The following is a 25,427-nucleotide window of genomic DNA, read 5'->3' on the forward strand; positions in this document are numbered from 1 at the left end:
CTCTCTCTCTCTCTCTCTCTCTCTCTCTCTCTCTCTCTCTCTCTCTCTCTCTCTTCCCAGGTCATAATCTACTTTTAAGAGACCAGTAGTAGATACTATGATAAATATAGGTTTGAGCTATTTAAATACAAATCCTACAAATTCATAATTATGTTACTATTTAATACTATGATTCCATTTATCTATAGGTCCCATCTTTACCAGAGGTTCCTCTAGATTCACCCTGACCTCCAAGTCCACATCTCCAAAGCCATCCACTGCTTTTCCTCCACATACTAATGTCATGACTTGGCAGGCCCCTCCTTTCTTTGCAACTCACCCTGTTCAACCTGTTCAATTTTTCTATCACTTTCTAGTTCCAATACCTCCTCCCCTGTGAAGCCCTCACCCACACCTCTAGTTTAAACAAGCAGTTGGTCTGTAAGCACACTCTGCTTTTCAGTTGCAGGTCTCTGTGACACACGTTATATTATATGTGTAGCTTCAGGAACTCTTTGTAGTCTCCCCAGCTGGAGTGTGGACTCTATCACTTGGAGTGTAGCTTACTCGGTTTATCCCTCAGCCTCCTGCACTGAGTCTGCAGCATAGTGGTTGCTCTAATAATGAGATGCTCTGCACACCAACTATCCTTTGCCCTCATTTTCCACAGATGCTACTTTAGGCTTAACATTGTCATGGAGAACAAAGGATATATCTTTATTGGCTTGCTGCTGGCTCCACAATGGCATCAGTGTGGATCCTGCCAAACCACACACACACACACCCATTGAAAATGGTTGCATCATTTGTGTGTTTGTATGTATGTGTAGGCACCAGTCTGTACATGTGTATGTGGGTGCATGTATGTGCTCATGCACACCTGCATATGTGTATATGTGGAGGCCAAGGGATAAGTTTGGGTGTTGTTACTTAGGCACTATCCAAACTGTTTGTTTGTTAGTGGGGCTGTCTTTTCCTCTTTTTGTTAGACACAATTTCTCACTGGCCTAGAACTCACCAAATAGGGTAGACTGGCTGGCCAGGGAGCCCAGGGTTCAACTTGTCTCTACCTCCTCAGTACTAGAATTATAAACACAAGTTACCAGGTATTGTCAATTAAAAGGCAAGCACTTTACTATCACCTCCAGCCCAGTTGCATTGCTTTTGATGACTTGAAATAAAAGTCTATGAAATCTTGTTAATTGATAAATTTGGACTTTAAAACCATATGCAAAATAGTCTCATCTTTACATATGATACTTGTGCATACTGGTTTTTGTCTGACTGTGTTAGTGTTATTGTGTTATTTGCTTACGTGTGTGTGTGTGTGTGTGTGTGTGTGTGTGTGTATGAAGAAAACACGGCTGGAACTCAATACACTATTTATCACTACATGCCATTGTATGTAGTCTGGGATGGTTCTTCTTTCCTTCTTTTTAACTTTTCTGATTGCCCCTCCAATATTTACACTAAGTATGTGTTCTTAAAAACCAAACACAAATGTTGAGTGTCATTTGATTATTCATTTGCTAGACTACACCCCAGAATGGAAAACCACAGTTGTGAGCCACAGATTACTGTCAACAATGGATGAGATGCTCAAAAGTCATCCCAGCCACATTTAAAGAACCTAATGAGGAACCCCTAAGGACTCTTGGTCAGGACATGTGAGAACAAGCCATACACAGTTTTGTTTAACATTCAGGAATTTACACTTGCATTGTGAACTTTGCTAAATGGTTTATCGACCCATTTTGCCATCTTTCTCCTGGACCACATGAGTAGGGAGATGTATCTGGGTCACTCTGCTGCAACCAAGAGGAAGCAATGCATGCAATTCCCTTTCAGAGATCAAGCTGTGTGGCAATGCCTTCTCCAGTTGGGTGCAGGACACACCCCCTCCCAAGGGTCTCTCCTTCACTGCCTCTCACCATTTACATTCCAACAATGTAAAATGACGAATACTTTTAATACAAGAGACCTGTCATTTATTTATTAGCTGGGGACAGGCTCTGCAGCCGGGAAGGATGCATTATAAATCAAGTCCTTTCTCAGCCATTAAAAATTAATACAGTTCATAATGCAGAACGTCAGTAATTTCTTTATTAGAGCAGAGCACTGTTTTTTTTTCTTCTAGGTTTTGTCTTTACTCTCCCCATCCCCCCATCCCCTTCCTTGAGCATGCTGCTTTTTTTTTTTTATGACTGGCTGAGTATAAACAACCTTAGGGAAGGGTGCCATAGTCTCTCTGTGACAGAGGCTAAAATGGAAGACTGCAATCTCCCCTTAGAAATGTAATGTCACTCTAACTTCCTCGTAAGGCTCATATGCGACAGCCCTCATTTGTTTTGGACCCACCCTGCACCCAAAGTGGAAGGCACAATGGCTCCATTTAGACACAGAGGGAAGAAGGCATATTGGGAGAGTTTCTGTTCACATTCTTATCATCTCCAAATTACTCTAGTACTGACAGAAAAAACGTGAGTGAGGGGCAATAGTCCAGCCCCTAATGGGTACTTCCCTCACTGGTGCCCTGGATCCAGAGATGTTGCTAGGTGGGGCGCTGCTTCGCTATCCCAAAGGCTAATAGGCTAAGCCTCCCTTTGTTTCTCCCAGTGAACAGCAGCTTCAGAGGGGTGAGAGTCTGGAACTAGGAAACTTCTGCTGTCCTTAACTTCAGAAGGGATAAAAGGGAAATTATAGTATATATATATTGTCCTCATTCTACCTTAAAAGTAGTAAGGGGCAATGACTCAGTGGGTAAAATGATTGCTCCTTGACATGGAAGACCTCTTTTCAGATTCCCAGAAACCAGATTATAAACAGTAGCACAACTGTTTATAATCCCACTGCATCCCTACTGAGAAATCAGAAGCAGACAGACTTGCTTGAGGCTTATGAGCCAGTTAACTGGATGTATAAAAGATTGAATAAGAGAGACCCTGTCACAAACAAGATGCAGACCAACACATGAGGTCCTCTGCCCTTCACACTTACACACTAGCACACCTACACCCATCCTAACACACACACACACACACACACACACACACACACACACACTCTAAGGGGTTTGAGTGGTAAGACCAACCATATCAAACTCCTCATGACCCATTGTTGAGAGGTTCGAAACCATTTTATATCTGGCCCCACGTCAGCACTCTGAACCCTGTACTACCTTTGGAGAAAGGTCTTACTGAGATAAACAGTGTGGGCAAGGATCTAGCTCTTATTCTGTGCTGATGTCTTTGTCAAATCAAGCCACGACTGAGTTAAAACTCCTTGGTAACAAATCCCCACAAATCCCCAAGCACATATTTAAAATCTATTTTCAGAATTACACTGAGCATAATTCAACCAATCAATGAGCCATTAGAAGTTTTGTCCCAACACTCCTTCATTACTAGTGGCAATAGGGCCTTGCAACTCAGCAGAATCCCATAGGAAGTGTTGCTGTATCACCAGCATTTCTAGGTCTGGAGGCAGATGCAAATACAGTGCCTGGGGAGAGGGCTGGTTACAGTCTAGATAACAAATTAACCTACACAGCCACCTGGGGCTGGCTCCAAGGAGACTCAGGCAAGAAAGAAGAGAATGTGGCTCCGAGGACCTTGGTCTTTCCCTTCTATGGTACTTCTCCCATCCTCTCGACTGTCCATCTATAGCAAGACTCATCTTCCAAGAAACCTGCCTCCCTCACAGGAGACAAATCCCGACTGTATTAGCAATGAGGGTGGTGTTGGGTTCCCTAGGAGCCCAGGAACACTAAAAGGAGACTAACTCTGTTACATGCAAGTCAGTACCGTGCTAACCAAAACAGCACATGTCTGAAACCCTCCAAGAAGATACTTAGTCTACTTGCACCTAAAGACAAGGTGCAGTGTAGGTCAGCCATCAGGCATGAGCTAGAAGAGAGAAGCTTGAATACTCGTGGGGCTGGCTCCGGATCTGATCACCAAGTGTCCTTGAACAGGTCCCCCAACTTTCTTGAGTTCCTAGATAATGGCTCCATGTCAAAGGAAGGAGTCAGATTTCATTCCTGGCTAATTTAATGCAGAAGGAAAGACTGCCTGAGACAGACAAAGAGGGTGGTAAGGCGTGTATGTCACAGTTCTGTCACATTCTAAGAGACTATAGCATATCACTTCCTCTGCCTCAGTTTCCTCATCCAGGAAATATAGACAGCCAGAGTACTTACCTCCTAGAGCTCTGTAAGAATTAAACTACTGGCTAATTCATTATCTTTAGAATATCACTGACCAAGCAGCAGGAATCACTGGTTTAGACCCTACAATTAATATAATGGATTTCCAAGTTCAGTTGCCCCTCAGTCAGATTTCCATCTACTAAATTTACATATCTGCTCTTCCTTTCTGACCTACTCTTTACCATCCACCCACTCCCGCCCACTTCCCAGAAACTGTACCCAAAACTCCTCCCAGAAATTCACAAACAGGTCCAGTTAAACCCAAGTGTAGACATTCTTGCCTAGGTATTTAAGCACACCCCTGAAAGTAGTATAAGCCACCAGCCCCATAATGACAGCAGCAACTATAAATGATCAGTACCATCTCCCTATGGGGACAGTGATACAAAATAAGAACCACATAGGCTCAGTGCTATCTTCTTTCTTCCATGTGCACCTCATAGGGTTTTTGCTCACTCTATGAAGTAAAGGCATTAGCATGGCTGAAATGTAGGTGAGCACATTTTACTCACTCAGGGGCTGGGGATCTCCCCTCATCTCTAATGGTCACTATCATGTTCTCCTGGCAAAATGTTGACTATGTGATAGCGTTCACTCCCTCCACACAGGCATATAGGGCATCTACCTCAAAGGAAATGACTTCCATTCCCAGACTCAGGAGAAACTCTTGAGGAGCCTAAAATGCTTGTGGCAAGTTCATTCTGCTTAGGAGTGGCTGGTTTTATAATAAATGTGTGACATAGTTCTTCCCAGTAAACACAGGAAAAGTACCTCAATCTCAAAACATGAGGGGTATTACCATGGTGGTAAATCAAAACCAACGAAGGGATAGGAAAGAGAATCCCAACACAGCAGAGTCCAACTTGGAACCTTTCTTAATTATTTAATTGATCTAAATAATTATCAAAGCCATTATTATCTAAGCCCAGCAGGGCAGAACTGTGGCCCATTACTTTTAGATTAAAAAAAAAAAACAACAGCAACAACAACATAATCAAATGTTCAAAGCATTAGAGAGCTCAAGTTATGAACAAGACTCAGGCTATATACCTTGGCATCTGAAGATATAGTAATAAGAATTAAACCCTGGTTCTAAAAGTCCCTGTGCTGGCACAGGTATAGGAAGGAGACCTCAGTTCACTGCTGTTAAGCAGTACCACATGTATGTATGTGAGAGATGAGCTTCCTTGAAGCAAAACAAAAGAAAGTAGGTGACTGGAGAGATGGTTCAGTGGTTAAGAGTACCAACTGCTCTTTCAAAAGTCCGGAGTTCAATTCCCAGCAACCACATGGTGGCTCACCTGTAATGAGATTTGGTGCCCTCTTCTGATGTGTCTGAAGACAGCTGCAGTGCACCCATAGAAATAAAATAAATACATCTTAAACACACACACACACACACAAAAGAAGAAAGTAAACCAAAGACTAGAGAGAACAGGTGAACCCCTCTGTGAATTTCTCTGTGCTCTCCAGTTGACTCTATAGCTTTCCAGTTCCAATTAACCCAAAAAGAAATTGGCCAGAGCCCTGTGTTCATCTGCATCAACGATTTTCCTACACCCAACATTTTATAGTTCTGACTCCTAAGAATATCTCCAAAGCTGTGGATGTGAGTAATAAAATTTATTTCTTGGATTTGCTTAAAGTGGCAGAGGGCAAAAGTTCTTAGCTTTTTGAAAATAACTATCAACTTTGAAAGCATAACATTGAGGGGAACATTAACCTGATGATTCCCTGAGAAGATACTCCTAGCAAAACTTGCAATGATAGTTGTAAGCAAGGATAATTACATATGTGCTGAGTATATGAAGTTGATCAGTGATTTTCAAATTATCTTAGCAGTTCATCTTATAACATAGTGGCCATGGTGACTACCTTTTCCTTCCTAAAATTTATAATGTGTCTATGTTTTGGCCATAGTCAAGTAATAGTTGACTAGGCAGGCTAGGACAACCCACATCCATATCACTGTCTATTCTGATGAATAAAGATCCACTATGACCAATGGTGTAGTTTATTCACTCATTCCAGTCACTCAATGCCAAGACCACCATCATATTTCCTTCCAGAAAGGAGCATTTGTTTCTACCTTGCACATGGTGGTTGGGAAACAGTGGTCCTGAATGTTACCTGCACCTTGGATTGCCCTTCTCCTTAGAAGATTTCCCACTTGAAATGTCAGATCTGTCCAGAAATGAGGAACACAGTGAAATTCTGGCTATGACTAACATTTCTTAATATGGAGGTCAGGCTATGTCATATGTCCTGATATGGAGTGTCTACAAAGGCTCCTAGGCACGGACCAGGAAATGACTCCTGATCCCTGTGAACAGGGCCTGTTGGTACTCTGCCAGAAACCCTAAAGAGTGCCACATCTTAATTCTGGTCATTGCCACTGAATGCAGCCTTTTTTTGTCCCTCCTAGAAGCTTAAGAAGAAATATGATAGTATCTATGCCAAAAGGGGTCAGGTCCATCTGGGCATTTCTAGAGTGAATTACATCATCTGCATGAAGGCAAGGGGACACTGAACTCCAGGATGGTCAGAACATGGTCCACTGCATGCTCTTATTCACAGAGTCAATGACAGGCAAAGCTCTGACTCAAGTTTCATGGTATGATACATTTGGGAAAACTGAAGACCCAAGGTCATTTTTGTTGGTTTGGTTGTTGAGTCAAAGTGACATCAAATCTCTATCCTCTTGCCTGAACTACCCAAGTGCTGAATTGAAGATGTGTCACTCCACCCAGGCCAATATCCTTCTTGGAACGTTGAAATAATTTTAGTGGCCAGGACTTAAGAATCTCACAGGAAGGCATATATGCAATAAGTGTTCCCAAACTTATTGGATCAGAATTTGGGGGAGCCACAGAAGAAATGTCTATAGTCTCTCTCTCTGTCTCTGTCTCTATCTGTCTCTCTCTCTGTCTCTGTCTCTCTCTGTCTCTCTCTGTCTCTCTCTGTCTCTCTGCCTCTGTCTCTCTGTCTCTCTGTCTCTCTGTCTCTCTGTCTCTCTGTCTCTGTCTCTCTCTGTCTCTCTCTGTCTCTCTCTCTCTCTCTCTCTCTCTCTCTCTCTCTCTCTCTCTCTCTCTCTCTCTCTCTCTCTCTCTCTCTCTCTCTCTCTCTCTCTCTCTCTCTCTCTCTCTCTCTCTCTTCCTCTCTCTTTCTCTCTGTATTATTTCTGAAATCCTGAACTATTGGAAGAGGATGCAAGGACAACTGGACTCCTGGCTTCCTGGTCAAGGAGAGAGTAGAGCTTCAAGTCTTAGTGACTAAGCATTAGGAATAGAGTACAAAGTGAAAAAGAGCATCCTGGCACGCTTGGCACAACTCCCATCCTCCTGTTTAGATGATGCATAATCATTCACAGGTACTAGAAATGGTGAAAATGATAATAATTTCCTGCTGGACAGGTCTTATGAAACAAGAATTCTAATAGTGACCACAATTAATGATGGAGACCTGCTGCCCTCAAGGTTAGATAAGGCCTCTTTTTCTTTTCCAGCTCTTCTAAACTAAAAATTATTTTCTAAAAAACAAAGACCAGTGAACACATTTGAGCATGTTTCTCCTCATCTTCATAATATATCCATGTGAAATGGACATTTTGATGATGGCTATAATAAAGCTGAACACCATGAACATCATTACTGTGCATCATAATTTGTGCTGTCCAGACTTCCCAAGCCACCTAAGGTGAAATCATAAAATTTGCAGGTAAATAGATGGAGCTAGAAAAGAGCACATTGAGCATGGTACGCCAGACCCAGGAACACAGACATCACATGTCCTTTCTCATCTGAGGCTCCTAGCTCCAAACCTTCAGATACGAGTATTTATCCTGTAGCTACTATAGAAACCAGAAAAATTAAGGGGGGGGGCTTCCTGGTCTTTTAAATAGTAGATTAACTTTGTTTTTATCATTATCATTACTTCTCAAATAGGTTTTTTCTCTTTTGTGTTTGGCATGGTGTATGCCTGCGTATGTGTGCACTTATGTAGAAGACAGAGGATGGGCACTGTCTACTTCACTGCTCTCTGCTGTGTTCTTTTAAGACACTGACCATTAATGAACCAAAAATCTCACTGTTTTCATTAGGCTACCCGGGCAGCAAGCACCTAGGATCCTTGTGGTTCCATCCCCGAGGCTGGGGTTGCTGTCATACAAAACCAGACCTAGCTAAGGATTTGCACTCAGTTCCTCATGCTTGCACAGTGAGCACTCTTGGCTAGTCAGATATCTTCCCAGTCCTATAGACACTTGGTCTTGATTTTCAAACTCTGCTCTTAAAATGCATGTATTTCTGCCTTCTTAGCAACAAAGAAGGTCCTTCCCTTTGTATCTGTGGTATTTGCTGAGAAGGGCAAGGGATTGCTCTGAGGAACGAAGCACAATCATCATCAGCCATCTCATTTCTTGTTGAGGCAAGATTCATAAAGACTTCCCTGTGTGCTAAGTATTCTCAGGCATTTCTAGACTTTGAGATGCAGAAGACGGAGCAGACTTTGGTTCCTCTTCCTGCAACCTATATGCTCAGCAGCATCAACACCTGTGTGTCACAAGTTCAAGGTTTGGGAAAGTCATCAAATAGCTCACATTGGCTTTAAGTTCAAGCAATCATCTTCAGTTCAATTATAAAGCCCATCTTTGGATTACTATCTGATGTCTGTGTGTCTCAGCTAGTTCAGAATTATTGCCCTTTAAAATTCCAAATCAGCAGCTGAGGAGATGCCTCAGTCAGTGAAATTCCAGCTGCATATACACGAGGATCCAAGTTTGGATCATCAGCACCACACAAAAATGCTAGGTATGGTTATACACATCTGGAACCCTAGAGTAGAGTTGGGGTTGGTAGACATAGAACCAGGTAGATCTCTACTCACTTGTGTTCATCCAATTTAGCTAATGCTGGGTTCAGTGAGAGACCCTGTCTCAAACAGTGAAGAATGATAGAGAAAGATGTTCAGTGTCTACCTCTGATCTCCTCTACACACATACAACAGTAACCAATAATAATACCAAAATAATAATAATAATAATAACAATAACAATAATAATAATAACAATAATAATAAATATCCCTACATAGACTCTGAATCTGAAATTGGTCAAGAAGAAAAGAAGTAAGCTTATATCTGAGAATCTCTGAGCTGAAAAACAATCTCAGAAGAGAGTTAATCTTCTCACTCACTAAAGACAAGGCTAAGGCCAGAATGCACCAGGAAGACAGGCAATCCTGCTGCATCTAGGTATCTGGAAGGGAAACAAAGTACTCACTTCATAGCCTGTTCACTTGCCTCTGCTGGGTACAGCTCCCCATGGGCTCATATTGCACCATGAAATGACAAACCTCTAGGATGGCTGGAGACCTTATCATTCCATACCTTCAACCCTGAAGTACATCCTTATCCCCCAAGTACATTTTTTGATCCAATTACTGTGTGTTTACAGTGATCATAATTATACCTCATTACTTAATTAGCATGACTGCATGCAGTTTCTAACTTTGAGTATGTGATTATGGCCATGAAGTACAGAACAGGCGAGGGCATAGCTATCAACAGAAAGGCAGGTTGCCTTGGCCCAAGGAGATGAACATAAGTAGGCCTCTTTGTGCTGGGTGGCTAAACCTTTGAAGTGCATGTTCAGGTATGTTTAGGGTTTTTAAATCACTTGGAGTAAGTATGATTATTTAATTTCATATCCCTGTGCATGTGGGGAGGTGCTATCACAAAATAGTATAGTTGAGCTATACTATTCCAGGGGATGCAGACATGTGTGTCTAGAAATGGTTATTCTCCAGGGGGTTGAGAACCTCAAAACAAGTGTGTGACTTGTATTTGCACCTCAGCTTAATTAACAGGACTTAATTCCCTTGACTCCCAAGATGTCCTACCCTGGCACTCTCCAGATCTTCAAAATAGAAAGGAAGCTGGATATACCAAACCTAGCCTCACAGAACTCTTGGAGATGTGCTAAACATCCCAATTAAACCTGAAAATGGGATGAAACAGAAACCAGAGATGAGCAATCCTAGCTTACTTCATTTAAAATGGTCCATGAACTACAGTCTGGAAATCTGGGCCTGGGAACGCCCAACCACAGGCAAAGTCTAACAGCTAAATGTCACTGATGCCTTCATCAAGATTCAGCCCATGGTTCCCCTAAGGATGCTTGTCAAGATCAACCAGCATAAGAAAGGAGGAGCACATCAGAACCTCACACCTCCACATCTGTCTCATCCCTGCCATGTCACATCTTGCCAGTGTCATCTCACCCCTCACCAGGCAGCATCTCCCATTCGGTAACCTTCCTTTCTCAGTTGCATACTTCAGGGAGCTCCAGATCAGCCCTGTAACCAGAGCCCTATCTTGCCATTAGTAAGGCCAGTCTGAAATTCTGCAGAAGGAAAAGCTAGAAAGGTACACTCTGCCTCTGCAGCAGCAGCTGCTCTTGTGGTCTCAGATATTGGTTCTAGGAGGGGCCTGCTCTTCCCAGACAAAGAAGCCCATTTTCCATATTTCATGTGCAAGTCCGTGATGCTGAGCTAAGTGGCTGGGGAATAAACACCCATCATTACCCTGAGCTAAGTGATGTTTGTTAGTACAGAGGTTGACAGAAATCTATATCATGCAGAGGCACTATTAATACTGCATTGCACACACAGGCTCTGTGCTCCCCTCTGCAGCTGGGAAACCAGCCCTGGCAGTTTCTCTTCCAGAAAAGGCAAGCTCCATGACTAATAAGCCCAGAAGCAAAGGAAGAGACAAGCCACTTACTCAACCCCATAAAGGCCACAAACTTGAGTCTTCTTGGCTCTATTTCCTGGTGTGGAAAGTTCATAGGTGAGAGTGGAGAGTATATAGTGACATTGACTTGGGGAAATGAGGAGGGCTTAAACCTCCAAACAGATATATTGTGGCTAAAGAGATATAAAGGGTGGGATTTGTACTCTAGCCTCAGCTTCTACACTTAATATGAGACCAGGAGATGTCTGTAAACTGAATAGGTGAACAAAAGAGGAAAGAACTTTGCAGAAAACCAACAGATAACGGAATTTTGGCAATCTCATGGGAGGGAGGGGATGTGAAGATGTCAAGTAGAGCTTCCATGTCCTCTGCGATGGGAAGAAGGAATGAACATGAGGTTAGCCAGCCAGGAGGGGCTCGGAGTTGAATGTATGACTGTCCATAGAATTGGGGAGCCAGCTTGAAAGCGTTACATGGCAAAAATGAAGACATTGGCAAGATGGCAGAAAAAAGCAAAGAAGAAAAGAAAGTAGTGATAGTATATGCCTTTAATCTCAACAGTCAGGAGGCAGAGGCAAATGGATCTCTGAGTTTGAGGCCAGCCTGGTCTACAGAGTGAATTTCAGGACAGCCAGGGCTATATAGAGAAACCCTGTCTCAAAACCAATAAAACAAAATTTAAAAAAGAGAGAGAGAAAAAGAGAAAGAGAGTAGATACATCAAAGGGAAGGGCTAATGAGAAGCTTGAAACTGGTCCACAAGAAATGACTCACCAAACTCTGCTGACATTCACTGCAAGCTTGGACACACTGTAAGCCAAGGGGACCAGCTCTGACATGAGCACACCAACTGGCCTTTGACCATGACAATATGAAAGTGGTGTGCATTGGTCTGTGTAAACATCCACAAGAACTATGTTAGCATCCACTGCAGGGACAATTCAGAGTAGAAGACACTTCACCAAGCAGACAAAGGATGGGTATGCATACCCACAAAGAATCTGAGACAGCAGATGATTATTAGCAAAGGCAAGTCTAATGGGAACCAGAAACTACCTGCTTTAGTGCTGCTACTTTGTAGGACAGTTTGACAATATCTTTTATAAGGCTACATATTCTTAGCATATGGTGCAGGATTACTCCTAATTATTTACACACATAAGTACAAAACTTATGTCCACCCATAAGCCTGCACCTGAATGTTTATATGGCTTTATTTTTCCAAATGGGAAGCCACAATCAATGAAGCTGTTAATTATCCACTTCAAAAAATTTATTCTGAAGCCATAACTCCTGGTACCTTACAATGTGAACTTATTTGAAAGTATGGAAACTACGGATATAATTATTTTAAGTGATCACACTGGGGTAGAGTGGGCCCCCAATTTATAATGCCTGCTGTCCTTGTTAGAAGCCACATAAAGATAGATGAGGTGACTCACATGCAAATTTGAGGAATGGCTAAGGTACTGGCTGTCCCATCAGACAGAGAGGCTCAAAAGGATCTGCAAGGGTTTCAGAAAAGCAATATCCTACCAGCATCTAGATTTCAGATTGTGACAACATATTCATGTGTGTGAAGCTGATTTGTCTGGGGTGCTGGGCAATGGAGCTCTAACAAACCAATACAATGCCCTTCAGTAGATGAGTGAGTGGTAAAAGTATAGTCCCTCAAGAAGTTGGAAAGTTACTTGATAATGAGGAATATTACGTTATCAGGTGTGGATAGGCATGGCAGAACTTTAGGGGTATAGTGCTAAGTGAATGAAGCCAAGCTGGAAGGTTGTGACTCCAACTATGTGACAAGTAGAAAAGCATACCACAAACAATGAGAATAGTAAAGAGATCAGTGGTTGCTAGGGGCTTGGGGTATGAAACAGGATTTTTAGATCAGCACACAGAACTGCAACACACCAAGACAATCCGATTAGAAACTGTGGACTTTAGCTAACAGTAATCTCTCAATATTATCAAAACTGAACCACACTCATGCCAGATTTCAATAATACAGCAGTAAATTGTTGTATGGAGGGGGAATAAATGGGAACATATGGGAACTCTACTTTTTGCTCTGTTTTAAGCCTAAACCTATTCTATGAAGAAAACAATTATCTAATGCCAGGAGTAGCTACTACCTCACCTGAACACATGGTCCCTTAGCATCTTGAGTCTGTAATCAAAGAGGCTATAAGTGCCAAACAAAGACAGACCCAGTCTTCTGTCTAAGAATTTTGGTCAACCTTGAACACACTACACATAAACTGTCATAATGCCTATACAGGCTATCTCCCTATGTTCAGGAGGTATGGGTTCCTAGAACTCTAGGTAATGGTTTTATGAATAAAGATAGATGGTGGGTTCTATGGTTTTTGTTTGTTGTTTTTATTACACTAGGCTCAACTTTGGGAGTACTCAGCTGATGCTAGGTCAAGGGGAGACCCTGTCTCAATAAACATTGATAGAGGGTGAGGAGTGTTAACCAAGGTTGTCCTCTAGCTAACCACATATATGCATACACATGAACATATAATGAGAGTGCATGTATGGGTGGGGGCAATTATATCACAAATGTGCTATAACTGGAAAGAAGGTTAATTCCTGTTGGGAAACAGTACACATTTATTTAAGAGGTGACAGGGTGACTTAACATCTGGTTTAAAGTCATCCAAGACTGGTACATGGTGTTGTCTGCAAATCATGTGTTAGAAAGAAGCAAGGAAGAAAAATCATGTTGAGATAGAATAACCCTGGAAGGGATTCAAAAGTGTTTGAAATTGAAGTGCCATTACAGCACAGAATATTGAGGAAGAAAATGGTACACGGCAATGCTATACAGAGAGAGTGTGGAGATGGGATGTTATTTCAAAACAGGAATTAGATTCAGCAGTTAGAAAACAATTGCCAGTCTGAAAAGAAAGGTTAAAGTCTTGAAAGCCAATAGCAATAGGCAAAAGCAGGATGTACAAAGCATAATGAGGTAGGGGACGGTCTAGGAAGTAAGGGGGCTCTTGGGAATTAGCTATGTATGGTTAGCAGTAAAACTGAGAGGGTGACAGCAATGTGTGTCTGCTTCCTCCTTTCTAGAGTCTACCCTAGCAAAAACTCTTCCTGCATGTATATTTGATGGAGAAGCTATGGTGCACAAATGCTAAGAAGAATAGAGACTCAGAAACCTGTTCCAGCTGTACAAAGAGTTCAAAGGAAAAGAGTTGAGCATCCTGGGGATATAACTCAAAAAGTGAACTAGAGGCTCCATCACAGCACAAGTTTTCATGGTGAGTAGAAGAAACAGACAAACATGGTCTTGGAGGAGAACAGTAGAAGGAGGGGTGAAGCTTGGGGACACATTCCTGTTTGCAGGCTGTGGGGCACTGACTCTGGGAATGTGGCTAACACTACTTGGAAGCAAAGGCAGACATAGACACCTGAAGACCAAAGGGATGAAGAAGATGGAAGCACAGCCAACAGCCTGTTTCCTCCACAGAAATTAGGTTCTAAGAAAAGGGATGAACAGAGAGCATGAGGTGTCATAGACAACTAGGATGCCTTCTCTCCAGCCTATGGGAAAGCGCAGAAGTCTGACTCTGCAGATGATAGCAAGACCAGGCCCTGCAAAAACTGACTTTACTGAAGCCCACAAGATACACAAAGGTAATCCAAGACTTAATGTTGCTATGCACACATTTTACTATCTCCATTTAGACAGGTCCATTCTGTCTCATCCTGTAAGATCTATCCCAAGACCCTCAGCCATGTGACAAGGAAAGCTATATCCATTTTCTAATGTTTTTGAGAATCTGGGAATGTTTGCATAAATAACAAGGGGCTTACTAGGTTTAGGTTTGTTACCCAGGGCCAAGTAGCTACATCTTTATTCAGATCTTTCAGAATCCTGTAAAGGCTGAATCCATTCAGAATAAAAGTGCAGACCATTTGTTAGGAACATAAGCAGAGGATGCAAGCATCTGATAGAAAAATGCTGTGGACTGGATTGAAGACAGACAGAAAGCAAGAAGCAAGAAGCACACCAGCATCCTAATGATTCTGGTCAGCAAGGTCCCATGACTGATGGTAAACATAAGAATAAGGGGGCAGGGGAAGCACTCTGAGTTTAAGCCATTGCTGTAGAGGTTGGGTAATGAAGCTTGCATCTAGGAAGCTCTCTGTTCCTACAACGCTCCCAAATGACACATGTTAAAATCGAACAAGGGAGCGAATCAGGTGGGGCAAGCCCTGGGATCCACCATATGAATAATTTGGTCTGCTAATACCCTGACTTTCACCATCCTTCAAAGGCGTGATCCCAGTCTTGCATATAGCACTGTGGCTGCACCTTTCTATTGCTATGCCAAAGCACATATGGCTTTAACTATTATGATGGCATCTCATTGTACATAGGGTTGTGTCACAGAATTAGTTCCCTTGATGGATAAAACCTTGGGAATCAGAGACTCATTGCTTCTCATTTCTGCCCCTGCTCTTGTGAGTCACAGGAGAATTAGCCAAATGCAATTATAATGCTCCTGCAAAGTACTTATTGTACCACACATGTTTTCTAAGAACACTTAGTTATCCACTATGTATTGATAGGGCCAAATGGACTGCAGCAGTAAAAAGATACTTTGCCTGTGGTCAAGGTGCTTGGACAATTGGAGTCAACCCATGATCTTCCTGTGGTAAGGCTTTGTTCCCTCCCACCCAAGTCTCTGCCAAGAACCCTAGAATCTACGTTCACCAACTTCTACTTGCTCACTCCTGAGACAGCCATGTTGGCTCACTCACACACCAGAACAAGTTTCAGAAGGAGAGCTCTGCATGTTCCATGGTTTTCCTGGTATGGTGGCTCCTTGGCTGTAAGATTTTCCCTGACATCCAAGGACACTCAACTGGTCCCAGAGTTCCCTCCACAGCTCTTGAGTTTCCAGGGGACAAAGGTCCTGATGTCTCAAAAGAAACTTCCCTCCCTCCCACATGCCAGATTCACCCTTGTCTTATACTTGTGCAGATGGCATGATTACACAAAGCTCCAGTAAATAGATACTACCCTGGGATCAGACTCTGAACATCCACAGGCCAGAGTGTCCACTTAGAGTGGACAGTGATGCTCACTAGTCAAGATTCTGTACTTGGGAATTTGCCTGGTCATTAAAGTTCATTTGCAATGCAGAAACCAATGTCTCTGCATGAACATTTCCAACAGAGGCTAAACAGGGCCTTAACTTCATGTCTATAGATAGGTGTGTATGTACACTTTTAATTAGGAGATGAAATTGCTTATATTCATCACATGCAACATGTTTTAAAATTATTGTTCCAATTTTCATACCATAAACTAGAGCACTCTTCTGGTAGTCTACTCCAGACTGCATTTTTCACATTTGGTGTTTTCGTTGGTACTTTTGCCCTAAAATGGCATCTAAGCATAGCTCTGAAATACCATTCCACGATCCCAAACACAAGAGAGTGGCCATATGTCTTACAGAGAAGTCTGCACACAAGATGGGTACTGATCAGCCATTAGTTGAGCCGTATGTGAATGAGTCAGTCATGTCTGTTAACTAAAGTGTTTTTATAAAATAAAGTCACAACATGAAAGGTTAGCTGGTATAGGTTAGCTGGTATAATATTGCAAGCAGAAGTTCACCAAAACCAAACCCTATATTTTCTCTATGAGCATAGGGTCAGAATTTTCTAATTCACTGTCTACGGGGACTTTATGGAAAGAACTACTTCAAACAACAGTAAAAAAAAAAAAAATTCATATTCAAAACAGCAATGGCCAAAGAACACTATAGAAGACTGTCTTTCCTGGCTACCCCAGTCAGTTCAGACAAGTATGATCTCAGACTAGCACTTAGTAGTGGCACTGTTCTTTGCAAAGTTTTATATTATAGATCTGAAACCTTATCTCTTCCCTATTCCAGACCTTGATCTAGAACCCAGGTATCTTTTGTATGAAACTTACAGGAAGCCTCTGACAAAACACTATAGCAAATTCTAGATGTAGAGGCAAACAATGGCCTGAGCTGACACTAGAACAACCCTGTTCAGTGTGGTAAGGCTTACTAAAAATCCCAAGCCAGAAAAATGGAAGTGAAGGCTGATGGGGTGACCCAAGACCTATTCGGCTGCTGGAAGTCCCAGCAGCAGCAGCAAGAGCTATGAGATTCGAAGAGTATGACTCGAGTACAGAGAGTTCAGACCAGGGGGATGAACAAGACCAGAATATTCCTTTTTCCTAGGCCTACCCCAGACTGATTGAGACATGGAAAGAAGCCACTAGTGGGAATTCTAGTAGCTGGAATGGGCCACTCACAGTTCTTTGGTATTCTGTCTGTATGGTGAGGCCTTTCCCTAATAGGTTACTCCCATCCCTTCCTGCTTGCTAGTTGTATATCAGCACTCTGCTGAGCAGTGGATTATTCCCTGGAAGGCAGGAGCAGTGTGAAGGGGAGACGCTGTGCATTCATATCACTGGGCGCATTGAGCTTGGGGACATAGGAAGGAAAACAATGTTGGCTGGAGGGATAAGCCACCACAGCTTCAGGAGCTGAGAGGGGACCTAGCAGGGGCTCAGAAGAAATCTAAAGAGAGTGGCTGAAACCAACAGGAGGTGAGAAACATGGAGGGAATTATTGCCCTAGGTGGTAGGAAAAGGGGATTCCTAAAGCTTGAGCTGGAATGTTTTTAGGGAGTCCATACTTTGGGGGCTGGGCTGGGTAGCTAGAGAGCCATTTCTATTCAAAGGTACCTACTGTCCTCACTGGCTTCCCCTCCCGTGGAGGCCTGTATAGATCTTCTGATGACCTCAGAGGCTGCTCTATAGACAGAGCCAGGCAATGTGTTTTAACAGCTAGGCTGGGTCTGCAGAAAAGACCAGCCTCTTTTGCGTGCCCTGCCTTACCTTTCCTTATTCAGGGCAATGCTGAGCCAGGCAAATAAAAGATGGAACTAAACATAGACTGTAGTCCTCCCTTCCCCAGGGACTCTCCCCATTGGCATCCCCTTATCTAGGATATTTTCTGCACTTAAAGACAAAGAGAGAGGGTCTCCTAGAAAGTGGGAGGTAGGAAGGTGAAAGGTTACCCTAGAAGGTTCCAGAACCCCAGTGACATGGTTTGCTTCCATACCACCCCTCTACAAAGAAAAGTGGGGGTTGGGGGGCAGAATCCAATCCTATTACTTACATGTGTCTGGCTTGTGGCAATTGTGTCCCTGACGAAAGTACTGGGGGTTCTCAATGACTGGAATCCGGGTCATGCCAATGACCACTGTGTCCGGCCCAGCATCCAGCGATGATGGTGTAGTGATGCCATGGTTGATGTGGTGAAGTGGGCTGGCTGAGTCCTCCTCTCCACTGATAACAGCCACAGGACCTACATAAACCATAAGAGACATAGGACTCGGTGAGGTCACATCCACTCAGTACCAGGCCTGCCCACAAACTCTTCACTGCTTTACCATCATATTTGTCCATTAGATAAGTATTGCTCAATTTCCTTGAATTCTCAACTTCAACAACTCCAGCCAAATCCACTTCCATGAAAATAACTGACTCTCAGTCACAGAAATAGTTCCAAAATAAAAATGAATTGAAATAACCATGACATAAATCTTTTTAATTTCCTCCCAAACCAAGTTAGATCAAAATAATAAAGCTCCTAAGTTTCTTTGTTTATGCAGCAATAACAAGACTTAAAAACAGAACCCCTCCTCTACTTGGAGCATTTAAAACAAATCACTGCTATTGAAGAGCTGGGGAGGTGGCTCAGTTGCTAAAGCCCTTGCCTCATAACCATGAGGACCTGTGTTACACCCCCAGCATCCACATAAAAGCCAGGCATGGTGGTAAACACTTATGATCCCAGTACTGGGTAGGCAGGGCAAAGAGGATGCCTAAGACTTATTGGCTAGCCATAGAGCTTCAGCTCTAGTAAGAGATCCTTTCTAAAGAAAATAAGGCAGAAAGTAATTAAGGAAGAAACCCAATATCAACCTCATGCACACACACACACATACACACACATACACAGAAAGAGAGAGAAAGAGACAGAGACAGAGACAGAGAAAGAGAGAGAGATGCATACACATGCATGTATGCAAAACTCCAGAATGTCACCCCAAAATTCTGATTCAGGTAGTCTGAGGCATCAAAATTCTTAATGTTCTCCATGTGCTTTGGTGTACAGTCATGACCCAGAACCTGTGATTAACAGATTCATTAAGAGCTCCATGACCTTCGGCATGGCCATTCATATTCCAGAGGGTGTGATATGGCTTCTGCTGGTCTCTGTACAACCTTCTTTACTCAGTATTGCCCTAAGCCTCTCTTACATCGTATTTTTACAAATGACTATAGTTGGGCTATATCACTATAGGCCTAGTTGTAGCTGTGATAGCTGTCCTACTCTTGAAACATCCACATTGTCTCAGTGACTACAAAGCACACACACTACAACATTACCAACTGAATCCCCTGCCCCCACCCCATCCATTTTATAACTCCAAGAGGAAACCCAGTGTGTAGGTGACTCACAAGCACAAGTTGACAGAGATAATTAATGCTGCAGTCTTAGCAGAACAATGATTGTGTTTGGTGGTGTGATTCATACAAACATACAAAGAAAACCCCTGTAAAGGGAATTAGCTGTGACTGTTTGTGGCTTCGTACAACTGGCGTTTTAAGTGGCTGCTTTGCTAGACACAGGGTCCCCAGACAAAGTGCCTGCTGCGATTTGGTTTTGCGGCTTGAACAATATTTCCACTGCAGAAATCCATTACATCTTACTGAAGTTTATGGAGAGAATATTTCCCATCAAACAGCGAGGTGAAGCGCCAATGAGGCAGAACTAAATGGAAGACTGGTAAATGCAAACGGCGGACCCTGGATTCTACTCCGTCAGCACAGGCAGGCTTATTCCAACCCGTGACAAATGGCTGATGGTGTCTAGAGACTTTGTGCAAAAGTGGCAATAAGTGGTTGCCCAAATGCCCAGAGTAATCACCTGTCTTGCGAAATGGAATGTGGTCCTGCAAATACTTTCTTCAGAAACTCATTGGGAAAAACTTCCATGGTAAGTTGCAGTGAAATGAGGAACACTAAGCCCTCGTATTAGCCACCCCCCCCAAACATCACTAAAATACAAAAGAACTGAAGAAATATTAATACACTAGGAAAAAGAGATGAGAATAAGCAAGACATTTCAACAACATTTGGGAAGTTGAAAAATACATCAAAGGAGGGCAGTGATTCAGAGCAAAGTGTGGGAGTACCACTGGCATGCCCCCTGTTGGGAGTGTGTGGACCAGGAGTAGGATATCCAAAGAGGCTCCTGGCCTAAGGGGATAGGGTGCACAGGAAAATGACAAGGAGGCCCATGCCTAACAAGGCACCTGGGGCCACAGCCTTGCCCCCACGACACAAGAGGAGCAATGTACTCCTACAAAAGTTGAATCAAAAGACATGGGGGAGTGCTTGGAAGAAGCACAGAGCTGAGCCCTTTCTCCCTGTTCCTAGGACAGTCACATTTATGTTCAGCCTGCCGACCACTTTTAGATATCCACTCATTCCAGTACTAAGGATGCGGGAAGACTCTTCCACAGAGAAACTCAGAAAGAAGGCTTCCAGATGTTGACATTTTTTTTTTCCTTTTCCTGATGAAAAGCTACCCTGGAACCATTTCACAGTGAAGTTGACAGTGAGCATGACAACCTCATGCACACAACCTGGAATCCTTTCAGCTTTCCACTGCTCAGTTCCTAAATATAGAGAGATAGTGCTTTGTGAGAGACCACCAGATATCTCGGAAGAGTTTCTGCATGTGTAACCAGCAGTTGGGAGCCCGCAGGAATGGAGGTAGTGGACGAGGTAGAAGGCTCAGAAAACCAAAACAACAACCAACCATCTAAAAGGTAAACAGGACATCACAAGTATAAAATAAGGCAATTTGAAGGTGAGAAAGGGTCATTGAAAACTTCAGTCACGAGCATTTTTAAGTTGATGAAGAGTTTAACAAGTCAAGAAAATCTTCCCAAAATGAAACTAAAAGGAAAGAAATGAAACCAAGAAGAAAAAGTAAATTTCTATGCCAAGATGAAAAAAAACAGTTTAAAAAGAGTTCTGGGTATTAGAGGAAGACAATATGAATTTTCAACATGGAATTCTACATACACACACATACACACACACACACACACACACATACACACTAGATCCCTGCACAGAACTATCTCCTGGCACTGTCTCTGGGAGAAGATTGTAGAAAATGTTTTTGCTCAGAGACAAAGGATGCATTCTAGTGCACTGTACTCCCTATGAACAGCTGCCTTTAATGACCAGAGCCTGAGATGTGTTTGAAAGGTATTTTCCTTGACCCCTGAAAATTGGGAGAGGGATAAATCACCTCAATTAGACTCACCCAGATAGACTACAGATAATTCATCATCATCTTTGCCCAGCACTGCCAAATACTCTTATTAAACTATGTCCACAATCAGAATAGAACACAGTAGCATCAGTCCAGTGTCTACTACCCAACGCCCTCTTATTCATCCTCACTCTAAAATAAAAGTCAATAAACTGGGCATATACCCATTCCTCCCAAGGATGTGAAATAAAACTCATCATCCCTTGCTAGCCTATGGCTGAAACCAGCAGTGTCTGAATGGAACTATAGCACTAAGGTACCATGGGGCTTCTGTGGAAATGATTGTTCTGAGTACACAGCATCCCTGGTACTGGGTAAATAAGGCAAGTCTCAGATTCATCACTGTATAACTGTGGGGTGTGTTCATAACTAAAAAGGGACGAATATGTGAGGACAAAGGCAATAGGGGAAACTTGTGTGCCTTCCAGTCAATGTTGTGAACCTAAAATGTCTCTAAAAGCAGGGATAATATTTTTTTTAAGCTAAGTGTTTTGAAAAAGCCAGTCTCTGTTCTGAAAGTATGTGGTTCCATGTAAAGCACTTGTCTAGCATGTGAAAGGCCCTGGATTTGATCCTCAGCACTGCAATCAAAACAAAAAGTCTCTCAACCGAGCACCATGATGATTGTATTTCTCTAATCTCAGCCCTGGGGAGGCAAAGACAGGAGGATTGATAGTTCCAGTCAGTCCAGCTATATAATGAGACCATGCCTCAAAATAAAGTTTAAAGAGGAAAACAGGCTAGGGCCATATCTTAGTGGTAGAGAATTGGCCTTGCACACATGAGACTCTTCAATCCCCTGCAACACATAAATTAATGTCTCCCTACCACGCAAACATATTTACACACACGCTTCCAGTAACAGGTTGGGACCCATGGGAGGAGGCACCAACATTTCACTCTAGAAGCTAATTTCTGTTCTAACTCTGGTGGCTCTCATGCCAGTCAGAGTGATAGCCACAGACGTGTGGTCCCATCTTTTCTTGATTACTGAAGTAAAGAATTTATTAAATTTATTATAAATTTATTACTTCTTGAAGCTGCCCACATCTAAAGTAGGTAAGGAAAAGGAGCCAAACTGGTGGAAACCTGGGGGTGACTTAAATATTTGTAAGTGGCTGGTTTCATGGTGCTATCTGGATTCTCAGAGATGTAACCCTAGAAAGAGCACATAATGAATTCTCATCCAGGTGGGCAGAACTCCAGTTGCTGGGGAAAGAGCCAGGGCTGCATATTATCAGGAGGACCCTCAGGGGCAGAGCTGTTTCACAGAAATCTCTGAGGACTCCAGGGGGAAAAAACTGTCCTCAGAATCAGTGATACAAAGGAAGACAGGGGGATAGGATGGCCCACATACAATGGAGGAGAAAAATCAAGTCAGTACCTTTACAGTTTCACTGGAGCATTAGGACACACGTACGGTGTAAGTGCATGAGTCTATACGGAGTACAAGACATCTGATCCAATACGGCTAAGGATGCATGAGTAAGTACCTGCAAGCCCGGGTTCACCTCTGAAAGGCAGCTTTGATCCGTCAAGTTGAGAGCTGAACTCTGAAGCAGAAGGTCCACACCCCATTCATTTATATGGTCTTTCCTTTATCCTTAAACTTCTCTCCAAAGAGAGAAGGTAACCTCATCTCCCCACTCTGAAAGCTCTTTTAGGAGCTGTGGTCAGAGAAGTACATTTGGCAAGTGCTTCCAGACATCTGAGGTGCAGCAGTATTCTGCACACCTGAAAGGCATGCAACACCTTCTCCTTCTTTAGAAGCCAGTAATCAGTGGTGAGGATGCAATGCAGCTCTTCCACAAGGACACATTCCCTTCTCCCAGTGTTGGCACTTGGGAAAGCATGAGGCAGAGCTCTAGTCTCTTAAAGAGTCCCTGAGTGAGACCAGGACAGAGCAGTAGATCTTGGAGATACCGATTGGTTGTTTTAAGCTGTTAAGCTTAGTGGAGGCACTATGGACGCTCCAAAACTAACGTGTTCTTTTTCATTTAGACCATTTCCACGCTTTACTCCATCTTGAAGAAACTTCTACAGGGGCTGGGGAGATGTTAAGTAAAGTGCTTCTTGGGCATGCATGAGGCCTAAATTTGGATTTTCTAACACATACACAAAAAGTCCCTTGTGTGCCTGTTTGTGATCGCAGCACTGACAGATGAAAATAGGAGGGTCTGGGACTTTCTGGATATCTGGTGTACCCAATCAGTGAACTCCACGTTCAGTGAGTAGCCCTGTCTCAAAATGGAGAGGTGGAAAATTATACCTAAGGTCAATTCCTAGGCTACACATGCACATTCACAAACACACACACACACAAACACACACACACAGAGACATGGACACACATGCACACACAGACACACACACACAGATACACACAAGCATAGATACAAGTATACACACACCTCTACAAAGGATAAGTGTGTGCTGGCCTCAATAGAGCAATTCTCTCTCAGGGCCTCCTCTCCACCCTTTGTCCCAAAGGTGCACTTTCATTTCCAGCTGTACATGGAATGAGACCATGACCACCAAGATAGGACATGAGAAGTCAGAGAAGCCTGAATGAGTCTCATGCTTTTTCCGTGTGTCAGCATGAAGCAAAACACACCAACCTTTGGATTAAGAAAGTGAGTTTTTAAAAGCCTCAACCTTTTCCCACTGATAAAAATCAAACACTGCAGGTCCCTGGTGTGTGAGAGTTCCGCATCAACAAATCTGGGAGCAAGAACTCATAAACGGGGAAGAAGGGGAACCACAACAAACACAATTAAAAATCCAGCCATGCTTAGAGAGGGATTCCATTTACTATCTCATAAAAAGAGCCTGGTCCTCAGAGGCAAACAAAAGAAAATCAATTTCTTAATTTTTATTGGCAGATGTGGGACAGAAGCCAAGTGAAGAGAGGCTGTGCCCAAGAGCCTTCCTGGGGACAAGTCACCTCCTTCAATTCCTGGCCAGATCCAAGGGCCCTCCCCTCTGCTTCCTCCCACATAGATTTTGCCCACAGTGACCTCTAGGGCACAGGAGGTTCTGCAGGCTGCCCAACAAGGCATGCCCTCCTCACTCACTACTCGGCTCCTTTCCCAGCAGTCTTTCCCAAAAGGCAAGCTTTATTCTCTGGCTCCAATCCCCCTCACCCCCAGCCCTTACAGGAACCAAAGGCGGTGTTCATGCTTCACAGCATTCGGAGCCTGGAGATATCTTAGTGATTGAAAATGATGCCTCTGATCAGCCAGCCTGCGAACATGCTTAAGGAAGGGGAAAGCAGACCCAGCATCCTGAAGCCTCGGTTCCCTTATCTCATTCAGTCATCGAAACCGGCCCTGGGGGTTGATCCTCTTATCCACTGTGATACAGCTGAGGAAATTGAAGCTCAAGGTTTTATAATTTGCCCAAGGTCACCCAGTTAATAAACAGTAGATACAGCCATGTCTATCTGGTTTCCAAGTCTGAGTTTATCCCACTGTCCTAGGCTGGCTCAGGCCCCAGCCTCTGCTTATGAGAATGGGGGCAATTATACTGAGTCAGTCACTGTATCTTTCCCAGATACACTCTGTGTGTGTGTGTGTGTGTGTGTGTGTGTGTGTGTGTGTGTGTGTGCAGTGTGTGCAGTATATGTGTGTGCAGTGTGTCTGTGCAGTGTGTGTGCAGAGTGTAGTATGTGTGTGTGTGTAGTGTGTGGTGTGTGCAGTGTGTGTATGTGTGTGCAGTATGTGTGTGTGTAGTGTATGTATGTGTGTGCAGTTTGTCTCTGCAGCATGTATGTGTGTGCAGTATGTATATGTGTGCAGTGTGTGTGTATGTGTGTGTGTGCAGTGTGTGTGTGTGTGTGTGTGTGTGTGTGTGTGTTATGCTGGAGATGAGAAGTAGCCCAATGCCTTGTGCATGCTAGATGAGTACCACTGAACTATACCTGAAGCTTCCAGTTCTAGTCTTAACACCCAGTCCGATCTGTTTATAAGGGAACTGGCCTTGTACAGCAAAGAAAATCACATTTCCCTAGGAAACTTTAGAGCTAGAAAATTGCAACAGCAAGTTATAGCGATTAGAAGCAACAGA

The 25,427-nt window shown here is 43.1% G+C and overlaps 1 protein-coding gene across 8 annotated transcripts in view; it reads right to left on the bottom strand.

The window, feature by feature from the left end:
• Positions 1 to 25,427, bottom strand: part of Ntrk3 (neurotrophic receptor tyrosine kinase 3) — a 375,962-nt gene that overhangs the window by 141,204 nt on the left and 209,331 nt on the right. For all 8 annotated transcript variants that reach the window (XM_031387032.1, XM_031387031.1, XM_031387030.1 and 5 more), the window contains one exon: positions 18,123 to 18,311. In XM_031387032.1, coding sequence (XP_031242892.1) covers positions 18,123 to 18,311 — 189 coding nt within the window. The remainder of the gene's footprint in view (positions 1 to 18,122; positions 18,312 to 25,427) is intronic.

The sequence above is a fragment of the Mastomys coucha genome, unplaced genomic scaffold, assembly GCF_008632895.1.
Source record: "Mastomys coucha isolate ucsf_1 unplaced genomic scaffold, UCSF_Mcou_1 pScaffold21, whole genome shotgun sequence".
NCBI lineage: Eukaryota > Metazoa > Chordata > Mammalia > Rodentia > Muridae > Mastomys > Mastomys coucha.